Genomic DNA, 17,158 nt, shown 5'->3' with positions numbered 1-17,158 from the left:
AAAATCCCCTGTAATAAATTAAATAAATTACCAAACAAATAAAGCATTAAATTAAAAAATGTAATTACCAAACGAAAATATATATATATATATTTTTTTTAGACCTATATATGCCTTTTCTTTACACAAACTTAAATTAGCCTTACCCTGTTTTGTAGATGAAAAAAATTGGCTGAATGACATTTTCAGAATGTTCTACACTTTTTTTAAGACTGTCAGAACTATTTGTCCAATGCTGAGTTCACTTTCAGAAAACTATCTTTTGAACATTTTAAGACTTTTAAATATTTTAAATATATCCCGCTGTACCTCGGATTGCATTTGCTGACCTTCTTCAGAAAATATAAATTGCATTATGATGCAAAACTGAGATTCGTCCTCCGCCACCCAGATTGAGGCGAGTCACTACGCCACCACGAGGACCTAGTGAGGACTGGGAATTGGGCATACTAAACTGGGGAGAAAAGGAGAGAAAAAATATATGAATAAATAAAATATGATGCTAAAATTTATTTTAGATGACAATCAAGTTCAGCTGGTTATTAAAAGTTGCTGGACAAATATGCGGGGACATAATGCAGTTGTGATGGCAATGCTTTAGATTAGATGATTGTTCAAAATAGCCTATTGAATATCAGGAATGTATCATATGGAAACCCTGATATTATACCGCATCAATATTTATTTAATAGTTGTGCACACAGCATATACACATACTAAGACCGAAAGTTTCCCCCACTACTTGTTGCAGTTTGCCAGCTTGAAGGGCCATGAAGATTCACTTTCAGTTCGGAACCGGTGGCAACCTGCTATAGGCGCAACATCAGGAACAATATTACAGTCCTATCACAAGGGCAACTGCTCCCTTTTGATTGCAATTCTTCCTCTTCTGATTGCTTTTATTTGTGAAATTAAAATGACAGTAAGCTGGTTAATTTCAATGAATTGTCTCAATACTCTCCACATTTTACAAAGACTTAGGGGGAAAAAAATTAGGGACATCTGGAAAGCAAAAGGTACACAATTAGTGATATACATCTTTTCTGTATGGAAATGGCTTAAGCAGAGGCGGTTCTAGAGGGGGGCCTGGGAGGGCAGTAAGTAAGTGACTTTAAAGGACGCAAATGCAAATAATTTTAATTACCATTTGTCAAAGTCAGAAGGTCCTAAAGCTAAAATGTTGGAAAATAAAATTGAGTTGTGTACTTATTTTCTGTTCTTTATATACACTATGATCCTAATAATGTGCCCGACGTGGTCTTCTGCTGTTGTAGCCCATCCGCCTCAAGGTTCGACATGTTGTGCGTTCTGAGATGCTATTCTGCTCACTACAATTGTACAGAATGGTTATCTGAGTTACCGTAGCATTTCTGTCAGCTCGAACCAGTCTGGCCATTCTCCGTTGACCTCTCTCATCAACAAACCATTTCTGTCTGCAGAACTGCCGCTCACTGGATGTTTTTTGTTTTTGGCACCATTCTGAGTAAACTCTAGAGTCTGTTGTGTGTGAAAATCCCAGGAGATCAGCAGTTACAGAAATACTCAAACCAGCTCGTCTGGCACCAACAATCATGCCATGGTCCAAATCACTGAGATCACATTTTTAACTAGTCTGATCGTTGATGTGAACATTAACTGAAGCTCATGACCTGTATCTGCATGATTTTATGCATTGCACTGCTGCCACATGATTGGCTGATAAGATGATCGCATGAATAAGTAGGTGTACAGGTGTTCCTAATAAAGTGCTCAATGTATGTGCCATGACAAGCACATCTGGATTTAAGGTGTGCATTTACTTGCATTATATTACTTGGACATCTATAATGACCTTTTTCTGAAAGCAGCAAAGTATAATGAACATTGCAGATCAGTTTGTTTATGCAGGCAACAAAACATCTGTTTTGTTTCACATACTTTCCAAGATTTCTTCTAGCGTCAAGCATTTCACAACTAATGCACTTATGCACAGCACTGAACCACTCTAATTATGGCCTGTATCATTTTTTGGAAAGATGGGTGGCTGTCTCTAAAGGCTGTCATAATCTAAGTGAGATGTTTTGGTTATGTTGCTTGTCATGGGAGCAGGGTTGAGATTCCACTGTCTCTCTCTCTGTCTCTGTCTGCCTCTCTCTCCCATTGCTCCTGACTGTCATTGAGCTGCTAGCCACACCACAGTGCTTGCAGCTCTGTGTCACATTTCATGACATGAAGACATTTCAGGAGGTTACGTTCTCACCTATGTTTAGAGCCTTTCTGGCAAGGTGAGATTTATAACTGTAATACAAAGAAACTAAATAGACTATCAAATAGGTTCTATAATCTTTCCATATATGTTATTAATCATCAATTCAAGTGTAAACAATGTTTCACCAGTGTAACCATTGATGCTCTGTGATGTTGGCTTGATCTCATGAACAGGACACTTGGACTTGTTGATCACCGGGCCAAAACCATCTATCTAACAGTCAATAAAACATCTACTCACAAACACGTACATGTACTCACTTCAGAAACAATTTCAGCAACATGTACGTGACTATTGGAAGCTCCACTGCAAATTCCAAGTCAATGTAACCTCCAGCGCGCGCCATGCTCCACCCAGTGTGTTTCTTTGTCCGGAACTCAGCTTCGTGCTCGCGCAGTCCTAAGACTCTGTGCTGCTGAGATCTCGCCGCGCGCACAAGCGACTCATCGATCCCCACTCACAGCATCTTGCACACCAGCGCGAGAGGGGGATAAAACTTTCCTTAAACTTTTTTTTTTTTTTTTTTAATCGCCAAATCTCACTTCTCACACAAAGCCGAGGAACATTTTAGAAACATTTGAAGTAGTAACTTGGCTTTACGACAAGGTTTGAACATGCGCGCGCGTTGGTAGCGCTGGTCTTTTGCAGCGTTGCTCTTGTTTTTTCTTAGAAAAGTCATTTAAAGAAGAGCGCAAAGTCCTGACTACTTGACTGTTTGTTTTTGCTTTCGGTAGCTTTAATCTGTTAGACATTTGAGGGAGTGTTTCGCTTGCTGTTCTTTTTAGAGGCCCGGTTTTTATTGCTCAAGAAAATTCAGGTCGCGAGGTTCGAGCGTTGAAAAGCAGTGAAGAAGTTTCAACTCAGACAAACGCCGCATCTCCACGAGGAAATCCGAAGTTGAGAATCGAAGAGATCTCGTGACTGAGTTTCATTTATTTTTCTGTTTTTATAATTCTTGTGTTGCTGCTCAATTGCCTGAAGAAGTAGTCAGCAATGAAGATGATTTTTGCATTCCCTGTATGTATGTCGGTGGTGATTTTGGCGTCGGCTCAGACGGATCAGAAGAAGAACTGCAATGAAGTCAGAACTGCCTACAGTTCGAAAGGCTTCAACGTCAATGATGTTCCCAACAAAGGAGTACAGGGTGAGTTATTTTACCTTTTACTAAACCAAAATAGTTTGTGACACTAAATGTTCAGACTGGATCAGTAAGGCTTAACTGCAATAATATGTTAACTTTACATAATCTGTAGAATGCAAAAAAAAAAAAATAATAATAATGGTCTGCCAAGGTAATGAAAGCGTATACTGTACATGCCTGTGAATGTTTTCTTTCTTGCAACCTGAAAAAGTTTAAGCACTTATCCACATGTTGACTTTCTATAGCTTATATAGCAGTGCTTCTCTTTAGAGTAAGATCCCTGCTCTCACTCATTAAGTTGTCATTCTCAAATCATTGGATTGAGGATTTTATTAGGTCGTTAAACTGACGAACACAGTACTTAGAATCAGCCAACATGGACATTACAATACTTCACGTTGTAAGTTGGCTATTACTGCATCTTTTAAAACTTGATGCAACTCATGATTACATAGTCTGGCGTTACGTGTGTTACGTCGTTCAATCCCTCCACACCCCCAGTCGCTCACTTTGTGTTTAAGTGTCGTTCTTTGTCATTGTAAAGCGAGAGTCAGTCATAGGACAGTGATTGTCATTCAGAAACGCTAATGCTCATGTAAATGCAATGATTTTTATCTCGAGCGGGAATGAGGGCTGGGGAGCGCATTAAGTTGCCGTTTTAGCACTTGTTTAAGGACTGGAAGAGAAAAATAGCCCCCGGACACACATTATAAAAGTGTCTTAAGTAAAAGAGAAAGTCTTCGTGACTTGGAAAAGTGAATCCCGGTCATAGCACATGTATAAAAGGTGCACTCAGTAATTTTTTTCCTCATTAAAGAAGTTTCACTCCTCAAAAAAATGAATTGCTATTTTGAAACATGTATACAATCATGAGCATTCACAAGAGATGAAGACTCTAGTCATGTCAGTAATTGGTTAGCTGTTGTATCCTACATAGAAAAGGTCCACTCATGGGGGCTGCAATGTTAAGATCACATGACCAGGGGAATCCTTATTGTCAAGATCAAATGACCAGGCAAATCTTTCTTGCTTAATCTAAGTAACCGCACTTTTATTGGATATTTTCACTCATGGATTAAATTAATCATGGCTTACTGTGAATAATGAATTTCTACATTGACAATCTGTAACTGAAAACTATTGCATGATGTTGCATCCACACCCCTAGGTGTCAGTGTAAGTCTAAGACAACAAAAACTTACTGATCACGTTTAATTGCACTTAAGAAAACGGTTTATTCCAGGGTTTTTGAAGTAAGCAACATTCTGAAACATCATCTAAACAAGAAAGCTGATTTCCTTACACCGTTTAAGGGAATGGAGAAAGCAGTTTAACACATCCAGGTTTCTCCCGGAGAATGCGGCTTTATGTTGTCATGTAAACACATAAGTGACATCTTACAGATTTTTAAAGAGTATGCGTGAACAGATCGGATAACAGACGTCATAGAATGGAGCCCAACAACAAGTCAACAAAACGGAAACAATTCAACATTTCTATGAGTACAGTGGGAAAAACACATGCATTATAAATTATACCCGTTTACACACACCAATGTAAAATATCAACGGTCCCTCACGTTCGCGTATATGCGCTGGTACATTGGGGGAACCCCAGAGTTTTATGTAAGAGGGATTTGCAGTGCAATTCCACTGCAGGTCCCAATAGAAAGTTAAGAAAACAAACACAGCGAAAACTCCGGAATATCTGGAAATAAAGCAGACACCATGTTTGTTATTTACACAAGCGTCGCTAGGAAATTACATTGCTGTGGAGAAAACTGCTTATTTACCGAGCCGCATGTACACAGGAGTAAAGATTATGCCGCTTATACAGTACATGTAGGCCGAAATGCTGCTTTCGCAATACGCCGCTTTCTCACAATAAGCCGCTTTCTGATGTCCCTGTCGTAGTCAGTGACTACGTTTACATGGACACCAGAAAGTGTGTTATTGCGAGAAAGTGGCGTATTGTGAGAAAGAAGCGTTCTTTCTTTACATGCACTGTATAAGCGGCGTACTCTTTACTCCCGTATACATGCGGCTCGGTCAGTAAGCAGCTTTCTCCAGAGTAATGTAATTACCCCATGACACTTGTGTAAATAACAAACATGTTATCTGAGGAAGACTTCACTATTTTATTCTCTGTTGCTTCGCTTTATTTCCAGATATTCCAGAGTTGTTTCTGTGTTTGTTTCCTTAGCTTTTTATCGCTACCTGCAGTGGAATTGCGCTTCAATAGTGGGGTTTCCCTTTACGTAAAACTCTGGGATTCCTTCAAAGTACGAGCGCATATACACAAACGTGAGGGACTGTTGATATTTTACAGTGGTGTTTATAAATGGGTATAGTTTATAGTGCAAGTGCTTTTCCCACTGTACTCCCAGAAATGTTTTGTTGATTTGTTGTTGGGCTCCATCCTATGACGTTTGTTATTTGGTCTGTTCCATGCACATGCGCACTCTTCAAAAACCTGTTAGAACCATGTGTTTGCATGGCACATAAGCAGCTTTCTCTGGGGCAAACCTAGTTGTGTTAAAAAGCTTTCTCTTAATCCATTCTCGTTTACATGACGTTTCAGAATGCTGCTTTCTGCAAAACTCCTGAAATAATCTGCTTTAAGTGCATGTAAATGTGGTCATTGGGTACACCTTTAATGTGCCAAGTTTCTATGTTGCCTAACAACCGCACACAGCCTAGTAAAACTAATTATATTACTTGGCAGACAAATTGTTTATTCAGATTATTATTATTATTATTAATAATAATAATACTACATTAAGCGGCTTATTTATTGGTGTCTTTCATCATATTGCTGTTGCAAATTCATAAAGCAATAAACTGACAGGTCTGAAACTCATTTAAGATGACCCACAATCTGAATCTTGCATGACACACTCCTAAATAATGCATTGTAAACTTTTATTGTGTAATATCCAATGTGATACTTAGTGAAGATAGCTACGTTGGGAATTATGTTGAAGATTAAAACAGCCGCACGCATGACTGCAGCTAGGTGAAGGGGAACAATTGGGCCTTGATGTTCCTAGTACTGTACACCAGTCTAACAAGCCCATTGTTTACCCTAAAGTGTCATTGTAATGCAGATCTGGAGTGTAGCCCAACATGCCCGCATTTGTCATGTTTTATTGTGTCAAATCTCTTGTTGTGATGGGTTTAAAGAATTAATTATAAAGGCTTGTTTAGAGGGTAGGTTTGGGTGCCATGCGAGTGTGCCTCTCACAATGGTGCACAATATGCATTGGGACCCGGTGCGAGGCTAACCTCATTTAGCATGCCTTTGTCAATAAGAGACTGAGATAATTGATACAGAGAGAGTGACAAGGTCTGCTGTCGCTGAGGGGTGAAGGTCCTAAGAAAGCAAAAAAGGAAGCACAAAAAGCCCTGCTTTGGGTTAACAATGTCTCCTGTTGGTAGGGAGAAAATGGTCCACAGGAGTACCTAATTGAACTGGTAGTGGCCCCCTGGTTCTGGATTTCAAAGCCGGCCCTCTTCACCTTGTCGTCAAAACATGTCTTCTGTATTCTTCTGTAGTCCTGAATCACAACTTCATCCTTGAATGGTTCACGCTAAACCTACACGTAGTACTAGTCAGGCGTATGGTCAAAATTATATCCGATCCATGACGATTTTTCTGCGTTCCAGCTATTCATCAGCAAGGGTATGATTAGTGTTGTCAAAAGTACCGGTACTTTGGTACCAAGTCGATATAAAATAAAATAAGATGTAACGAAACCAGCGTTTCTGCAGTACTGGTAGTACTGAGCACTGACTATATCCGATACCAGTGCGATATATGGTTGACACACGAAGGCTTTAAAATGCTCACAGGCTTATTTTGATCGCCTGCTCTGTTACTCGTTTTACACTGAAATGGACAATTAATCAAATTAAAATCATGACATGTCCTAGTGTGATTCATTAAACCGCTAAATGCTGCAATCTTTCTGTGGAAAAGCTGCGTATTTTAAATAAATCCGACGGCTCATCCACTAGAAACTCTACAGACAATGAGAATCATTCACGTTGTATGAGATGACAGAGCAGAGCACTTATCCATTGTGAATCACATGTAAAATATGTATTTATATAATTAAAATCACAGCTTTTGTGCTTTGATCTCAGCTCAACTTTATTTATATTGCATTTAAAACAACAGAGTTGACCAAAGTGCTTCACAGTAATAACAATTAAAACATAACATTTAAAAATTACCACATACACAAACACCAGTAGTCTAAAATACAAACACTCCAAAACTGTGTCCTACATTTCATTTGTCAGACTCAAAGGACAGTGTAAAGAAATGAGATTTCAGATGTGACATAAAAGTCTTCAATGATCACACTGGGAATAGTGAAGCATCCGGCAAAAAACACACGTCATAAAGCACGATTCAAAATAAAATCTAGATGCCTGAAATTGAAGAAAAATATATTACAACTGTAAAGTAAAATGTAATATTCACTATAATAATAATAGTAATAGTAATAATAATAATTAATCAAAATATTACAAGCAAGACAACCGTTGAATAAAAGTGTGGCAAAAAAATGCAATGACATGTTGAAAAGTTATATTTTCACTTGTTAAAAGTTTTAAGAATCTATTGATTAGACACCATTTTGATGATGAAATTAAATTAAACTTAAAAAAATGTTCTGGAAAGTTCTGGAAAATAATAATTACTAAAATAATGATTAAATAATTAAAAATAACTAAACTGGTGTGTTCAGTAGCACATTATCATTTTAGCATATTTTTGCTGTGGTATCGAAATTTCACTGGTATCGGTACCGACTACTGAAATTTTGGTACCATGACAACATTAGGTATGATTATTTATACTCTGACATTTTTTAAATGTGACTCATACTAGCAAAAAAAGTCCATTCAAACCAGTCTGGTCATTAAAAGACCACCATTCATTTGAATGTCTTTTGCTTAGTATCGTAAATCAGAAGTATAGAATGTTATGGCTTTTGCAGACATGGCATTCAACACGGCAAGCTTTCCCGCAGCCCCCAGCATCTTTTGCTTTTGACTTGCAGCAGAAGGATGGGATTATTGCTCCTTCAGCTTTCTAACTTCATAATTGAGATCTTTATAGTTGGAGCATGATTAGAGGGGAGGATATGTTGAATACAGTAAAATTAACACAAAGAATTTGAGATGTTGCCTCTAGCTTTTTCTTTACTGTTGCATTAACGCTTACATATTTAATGCTAATTGTGCCTTTAAATGCAAGCCTTGTAGAAGTACAAGGCACTTTTCTTTTCAAAAGTTTTGCGAGTCTTAATATAGTGAGGTATGCACCTTTTTAAATACTCAACTGGCAAGTAAGTGTGTTGAGACCAACAACTTTTACGACTTCATGACTTCAAGGAATGGGACCATGGTTATGGGTACAGATGAAGGTTGTGGTGTGAAATCTGTGTTTGAAGGATTGTGTGTTACTGTGCTGGATAAGCATAGTGGTGTAAAGAGATTTTGAGAGCAGGCAGGTTTTGGTTAAGCAGAGGTAAGATTTTTCTTCATGGTGCCTTTCTAGATCCTCTCAGTTTGAGAGGAGTGTGGATTATTTCACTTTAGGACACTTCATAGTCCTTTAAGCCCTGAAGTACACAGTTTCCTGCTGAGGACTAAACCACCCATGTCCTCCAATCCTTGGCTAAACTGAAAGGAGTGCCTGCACTTCTTATAAAAAACCTCACTGCTCGTGGTAGTTTGATTGGCCTAGATATTGTAAAACGTGTGTGTGAAGTGCCTCCCGCCCAGTGGCAGGCGGCACATCTCCAAAAGATCCAGAGGAGGGGTGGTTAACACTGACCAGATTGAAATCTCGCCATGTCAACAGCTTCTCATCGAGATCCAGCAGAACACTATTTCCCTTTGCAAGAGAAATCTGTTTTGCTTTATGTTGGCAGTTTGGTCTTATGTCATGCCTAAGATATGGATAATGGCAAAGATCAAAGATCTTTCTTCCCTGCTTTCCTGAAAGATTAGTCTCACTCATAATTACTTCAGTACATTACGATTGAAACTCAGAGAGATCTTGATATTATACAGATCAGATCTTGAATTGGACACACTTAAACTTTGGCCTGTAGCTTGATGCATAGGACACCTCCATTTTTTTAAACACTCGATTCTTGCTGGCCTTGCATTTAAACTTTGGTAAATAATTGACTGATTGTGTCATGTCAGAGGAGATAAGAAATTAGCTTAATTGTAGAATAACTATGCACACACTCCAACCTCAAAACATGCCAGGAGTGTTTTCTACTCCTCATGTGAACTTTATTAATTAATGTGAATTCTGCTGTACCCAGTTGATACATGACAGATAAGGATTAGTTAGTTATGCAGATTTAATTCAACTGTTTAATTGTTTACACAATGGAAACAAATTACTGTTTACTCTGAGTCAGTTGGGTTGAGTGTCACAAAAGTGGATCATGTCAGTAAGTTCATTTTACCATGTTAATGAGACCTCTTTCTGCCACTGTGTCAGATCAGAGTGTGCCCCCCACTGTTCCAGCTAATCGGAGGATAATCACTGAAGTATGGTAATTAAAGAACAAATCACATTTGTTGTCAGCTGTGTGTACCATTATCAAGGCAGATGTCGTGAGATGTTTTAAATAAAAGTGATTATGCAGCTTGAGGGAGAATTGACTCTCTACTAATTTATTAAAGGTTGCTGTAGTATTAAAGGAAAATAAATTAGTAGTTTATCTGTATTGTCTTCGCAGGGCATTCTTTATAGAACTGAATTCAGTTGATCAAGATATGCGAAAAGACTGCGTTAGCATGAGGTGGATCACAAATCACCTGACTGGTCATCATTTCTTACAAGTTTTTCACAATTTTTGATCACATTTCAGTTTTTGTTACAGTGCACTTAAATAGTCCTACAGTGTTATAAATTTTCTTAAAAGTACAAATATTCCATGTAGTCTCTCATGCAATTAACATAGCGATTATACAAGAGTTAGAAAAATATTGTTTCAAATAGTTTTTGATATAGTGTAGCATGTCACGCAGTAGGACACTGCTGTCACTGATTGAAATTAATGTAATTTACTCTTCATGAGATACTGAGCTTGTTTAAATGCACAGTCTTACACCAGTTATGCTTAAGCTGAAAAATGCTTAAAAGGCTTTCCTTTATTTGGGTACAGTCATAAACTGTTGAAGCAAAAACCTATCAACAGAGGTAGATTTTCGCCCATTACCTGATTTTGCTCTGCAAACAATATCTGTGTTTTGATGTCAAGCAGAACATGATCTGATGAAGTCTCATGTAAATGGTTTACTTGCGTTGTCGGATTTTTGGAATAAAATAATTTTTGGTAGTTATCGGCATATTAGTGTGCATGTAAATGCACTCATTGAGTTGTCTATAGATGGTAAAATCAGTTCCCAGTTCAGTCAGTCATTGTATGTTTTTCCTGCTCTGGGAGAGGCTAAAATGGCCCTCTTAGAGCTGAGCTCTGAGCTTTGCTCTCAGTGACCCGGGCCTGCTGACTGACTGCCTGTAATTGAGTTTGGCTATCAGGAGGAAGTTGCCTTGTGAATGAGAACTAAGCATTTGGTAATGAGCAGGCAGAAGGAGAGCGTGCTGCTGTTGCCTGGCCATGCGACTGGACTTTTATCTGTTTCCTTATGCAGACACAGTACTGGGGCCTGATTCTAACAAGACTCTGGCATGAAGCCGTAATCTGTTTGAGATTTTCATTATTTGTGACTTTTACTGTGGTCTAGCAAGGCATATGTGCTTTGCATAAGTAAAGTTTTAGGAGAAGTAGGCCTAACAGTATAGAGAAAGTCTAGCAAACGTTTGTTGGCTCTCCACAGCAATGTTCCCCCTAAAAGCCCAAGAGAGCGACAGCCCAGTGGGGGGTAAGTGCAGTGTGTGGGAACAATTGTGCACCCCCTTTTTAGCCTGACTCTACCCCTCCTTTGTGCATTCCACAGGGGACCACCAAGGCTTCCTCGCTGGGACCTCAGCGACCTCAACAAAAGGCCCTTTCCCACCTACACTCCTGTACTTTTCCTTTAGTAACTTTCTAGATGAGAACTCTTATGAGGAACGGAACACCAGAGGAGACTTTTCCCCTGTTGCATTCACATTGCCAAAAGTTACCACCGTAGTGTCGTAATCTGGTATTGACCATTTTTCTTCTGACGTGATTGGAACGCGCGATTCATTACAAACAGTAACAAGAACAAAATCAACAACACCGATGGAGGAGTTACAATTTTGTTGGGGCTATTTTACATGAGCTTTAGCTGCATCCGAAAACATAAGCAGCTGCCTAATCAGTTAATGATTTAAACGACAGCATTTTTATGAATGAAACTCTAAAGGATAGTGGTGCACCGATCAGGAAATTTGAGGCCGATACCGATCACTGATTTTTTTTAACACTAAGATACGATAGTACCGATACGATACCTTTTTTTTTTTTTTAAAGTGCCCGTAGCCACACTTTTGCAAGTTATATTCTGCAGTTATGTTTATGCCCCACACAGTAAAATTACATAAATTGTGAATTGCTAACATTTATTTGTATTGAAAACAGTTATGAATGGTTCTGTTGTCAATATCAAAGGTCATTGTGACATACTGGCAACCAGTAAAATTCACGAGAGCATCACACACAGAGAGATGCGTTCAAAAATAAGAAAGTTGTCTATTACTAGCTGTAAAACTGCTCCTGTGAGGAATCATTAGTATTTATGATTTGTTTACCACCTTTGGCGTAAAATTATATATATATATATATATATATATATATATATATATATATATATATATATATATATTTATTTATTTATTTTTTCCCTCCCCAATTTGGCATACCCAGTTCCCAGTCCGCTCTAGTTCTTCATGGTGGCGTAGTGACACACCTCAATCCGTGTGGCGGAGGACGAATCTCAGTTGCCTCCTCGTCTGAGACCATCAATCCGTGCATCTTATCACGTGGCTTGTTGAGCGCGTTACCGCAGAGACCTAGCGCATGTGGAGGCTCACGCTATTCTCCGTGGCATCCATGCAAAACTCACCACGTGCCTCACCAAGAGCGAGAACCACATTATAGCAACCATGAGGAGGTTAACCCAATGTGACTCTACCCACCATAGCAAATGGGCCAATTGGTTGCTTAGGAAGCCTGACTGGAGTCACTCAGCAAACCCTGGATTCTAACTTGTGACTCCAGGTGTGGTAGTCAGCGTCTTTATTTGCTGTGCTACCCAGGCCCCCCAAATCACTCATTATTAAGCAAATGCATGAAGACGCGTTGCCATTATTTAAGGTTAAACGGTTATGTCTGTTATTAGTGGCATTGCGATCAACATCAGTCTGATTTAAATTGGGATCCTCAATTAAATTGGGAATAGCACTGAGATGAGTGACTGATGAGATATTGAGAGTACCTGAAGAGTGCACTTGTTTGACACAGAGAGTATAGGTGTATTACAGACCGGGCCAGTGCCCAGGGGCCTTTGACTACCAGGGGCCTGGGGGACCCTGGGCTGCAAGGTCTGGCAGCCCATCAACTTTGAAAACAAATGTTTATATACGCTTGAATATGTGGCCCCCAAAGCCGTCAGCTTATAAAAGGCCCCCTCAATAGGGCCCCCAGCCAGCTTATAGGACCCTTTTGCCTTCATGTTTCTAATTGAATGTTTTTAGCCACTTTTGAATTTTCTGACTATTATTTCATATAGGTTTTATAGGGTTAAGCTTTGTGCTTTGTATGAAAAGTGCAGTTGAACAAAAACATTTATTGTACTATTCATTGCTATAACTGCATTTCTCCCCAATATTACAAAAAATAACTGGGCTAAGGTGGTTGGAGGAAAAAATATATTGATATTTTATTCTGTGTGGTACAAAAATACTGACCTTGAAATGTAATGTTGGTTTAAAAAAACATTGTCTGAAAGTTTAAAGTAGTTTTAAATGCTTGAAGTTAAAAATGGGCTTGGGGCCCTTGCTAGTCATAATCCACCCCTGACAGAGAGCACTCATGTTGAAGGCAGAGAAGCTAATTAGGGATGGGCATTTTGGTCATTTTGTCTACTGGAGTACTCAGAATAATTACTTGTCGAGTACTCGAGGGGCAATGACATGTACATAACTGTATATATAATAACATGTTTGACATACGTCTTTGGCTGCTGCATTGCATCTTGTTGTTCCAGTGTATCGTCTATTCATTATTATAGGCTGTTATAAAATAATTTGTTACAAAATGTACAACAGATTGCATAATCAAAATTAGAGCTTGACCGATATGGGATTTTTGAGACCGATACCAATTTTAGAGGGGGGAAATTCACCGATTACCGATATGGTGGCCGATATAGTTAATTTTTGAGCTGGAATGAAAACGGACCTTTTTTACGTGGATTTTTCACTGATTTTGCTGGAGTGACATAACTTTCCAGTATGTATTTCACAAATTAGTTAGCAACTTAGGGTGAAAACACACAGCTCAATTCTGCCCTGTCTGCAGATCCACCTTTAGCTCAGAGTGAGCTCTGTAAACAATGGAGTCGGAGCGCGCTCTGCTGGACAAACTACATAATGACACCAATTATAAAGCATTGTTTTCTGCATTATATGTTCTGAAAAAAAGTTTTCATATCGGTGACCGATATATCGGTCGGCACTAATCAAAATATAATGCATCATATTTTATCATTATGTGAAGATTCGCTGCCCAACTCTGAAAGAATTTGCACAACACACATCTGTCTGTTGTTCTTCTTTAGGTTACCGTAGTAATCTTAGTAAGCTCGCACCAGTTTTTTTTTTTGTGACTGTCTGAACCGTCTATTTTCAAATCGCGGTTGGCTTAACAGGAGATGCCATAACCATCGTGTTTTTAATATGCGTGATAAGTTGAAGTTCAGTTTTGAAGACGCTGCATTCTGTTTCATTTAGCTGCGCTCTGTCTAGTATGTTTAAAACACTCGCCTGCTGTATATGCGCTGGTTCAGCACGTTGAGTCCACTGCCACACGCCTGGTGTGTCTGTGTGTGTGTGTGTGTGTCTCACCAAGTGTTCGTTCCTGTGGGGAAAGCCACGATGCTCCGTATTGTTGTTGTTGTGATGATTCTTTAAGCGATCCATTCAACTCGGAGAGTCGGAATTTTCACCGTTCAACTGGGGAAAGTGCAACAGAATTACAGATTATGTCAGACTTCTAACTTGAAAACTCATGCGGAAATCTTCAACTCTTTTCGTCGAGATGCAGGTGTGCGTTACATCAAACAAACATGTTGGCACCCAGGGCAGGGAGGTTTACAGTCAGTGACAAACATTCAAATGTTTGGAGAGACAGGTGTTCAAAACACGGTTAATTACATTCTCTTGATTATCATAACAGTAGCATTGCAGCTTTGTATATCAGTTTGGTTGCTATGAGACGTCTCTGACAATCAGTGTACCCCTCAAAATCACAACGTAATCAATCTCAAAATTAAAAATAAGCTCCCTCTTTGACACGTTTGTGTTTAGTTGTCAGGGAATTGTCACAGAATTTCGAATTAAGTGAAAAGTCACATTATGCATGATCACCATCGATCATTGTTTTCATGATCGATCATTGCTACCATGTCGGAGTACTCGTGCCCATCCCTAAAGCTAATAGCGCTCATGATCGCTCAAACATCTCTATTGCTCAACACACCGTCTGATTGTCATGACTCGCATTACATCACGTATACTCAGATTTATTATCCTTATTTCATCCTACCACAGCCCCCGAAGGCAGCATTTTCCTGTTTTCGGATGCAGTCTTTGTCTTCATGTTACAGTTTAAACTGGGCGCAAGAGCTGTGCGTGCTGCAGCCGGAGTGAGAGATGAAACGAGTGGTCAGACTACCACACAGCACACGCTGAACTCAGCGGACAACATGTTGAAAGCACTATAAACCTGTTTATCAACACAATCTTTTACAATAAAGGCTTTTATGACTCAACATAAATTACTGTACTGAAAAATAGAGCCTGACCGATTTTAGAGAGGGAAAATTCACAGATTACCGATATTGTGGCCGATATATTAAATTTTTGAGCTGGAATGAAAACAGACCTTTTCTATGTGGATTTTTCACAGATTTGACTATGCAAAGGTATTCAGAAGGCTGATTTCTTAAATATTTTTTATCAAAGAATATTTGACATTATTATTAAAATACATTGTCAACAAATTCTAGAAATGAACACTGAGAAAATAAAGAATAAATAAAAATACAATAAATGGCTAAATAAACATCAGTACTGTTTAGTATCAGTCAATTGCTGACCATTAAAATAAAGAATAAATTCAAATAAAATAAATAGCTAAATAAACATCAGTATTACTGTTTAGTATCAGTCAAATGCTGACTATATTAATACTGCCGAGTCCAGATAAACAGATAAGCAGCAGTGTTTCACCGTATTCTGCTATACAAGTTCAGGGGAAACTTTAAACGGTGGAAAACCAGACTTTGAAATATTACATTTTATAAATGACACGACTGGAATTGTTCGGATAAAGGGGGTACCAAACTGTGAATCCTGAACAAAACAGTTTGGTGAATACATGTTTACTCATTGGCTTCCACTCAGCTGACAACAATAGCCTAGTTTCCATCCACTTTTTGCAGTATTTTGTTATCAACAAAGTGAAAATGCTTTAAAAAATTTTGCGAAATTTGACGTCTTCTGCCTGTTTCCATTCAAATGGCCTTTTATCGATAAAAATGGTGTGCGTGATGACACGAGGAAGAATTGCAATCAAAAGGGAGCAGTTGCCCTTCTGATTGGACTGTAAAATCGGTCCTGATGTTGCGCCGATATATATAAATATACGCCGATACCGATATATCGGTGAAAGGCTAATATCGGCCGGCCGATATATCGGTCGGGCACTACTGAAAAACTCACTCATTGATTTAATACGTATTGATGCAAGTTATCATACAGTAACAAGCACGCAATACTTCCCTCATGTAAACTAGATTTCATGACAGTTTAGTGTATAATAGAGTTCAATTACCCACTCTTGATAAACATCTGATTATTTATATCCGTCATCCCAGGAAATATTCGATGTAGTAATCCAGAAATCAATTTATTTTCTGTATATTCACACAGTACAAACAGTACAGATGTGATGAAAATTCTAAGTGTGTCTCCCGATGAAGTGACACACACACACACACACACACACACACACGTGAAACGGGTGATCCTCTTTGTATACTTTGTTGGTTTTATTTTATTTCTGTTAAGGGAATTGTAAAATTAGTGCAATCCTCTGAGTTGCAAGCTAGCAGCTAGTTGTTTACAATGGAGGCTCCTCCTTTCTCAGTGCTTTGTGCGTCATGGGTTTTTGACCAATCACAGGCTGCAGCACCTCTCACAGTCTCCCACAGTCCCTGTATGCCCCCTTAGTACCTACTCCAGAGTAGGAGCTAAAAATCCCCCAAAAACAGCTCAGAGGAATTATAGTTCCTTAGGGGCAAAAGAGACAAAAAGTACTAGTCTCGGGGGAAAGTACCTAAAACAGGCTTTAGTACTGCCAGTGGGAAAGGGCCTAATGAGTCAGCTGGAGGATCTTCAACAGAGGATTGACTGACCATTGAATGAAAGAGAACGGAATTTTGACTGACAGAAGAAGGGCATCAGTGAGAGGCAACTTAACATGTTACTAAGAGGAACTGCCACTGTGTATGATCGAG

General features: G+C 38.8%; 1 protein-coding gene across 1 annotated transcript in view; it reads left to right on the top strand.

Annotated features, from left to right (window-relative positions):
* The first annotated feature begins 2,646 nt into the window (after positions 1–2,646).
* gpc4 (glypican 4) overlaps positions 2,647–17,158 on the top strand; it is a 70,603-nt gene continuing 56,091 nt past the window's right edge. The window contains exon 1 of the mRNA XM_051650030.1: positions 2,647–3,392. Within this exon, the coding sequence (XP_051505990.1) occupies positions 3,242–3,392 (151 nt within the window). The 5' untranslated portion in view covers positions 2,647–3,241. The remainder of the gene's footprint in view (positions 3,393–17,158) is intronic.

This window comes from Myxocyprinus asiaticus, chromosome 22 (genome assembly GCF_019703515.2).
Source record: "Myxocyprinus asiaticus isolate MX2 ecotype Aquarium Trade chromosome 22, UBuf_Myxa_2, whole genome shotgun sequence".
NCBI lineage: Eukaryota > Metazoa > Chordata > Actinopteri > Cypriniformes > Catostomidae > Myxocyprinus > Myxocyprinus asiaticus.
The sequence above is the reverse complement of the archived record's forward strand: the minus strand, read 5'-3'. Positions and strand labels throughout refer to the sequence as shown.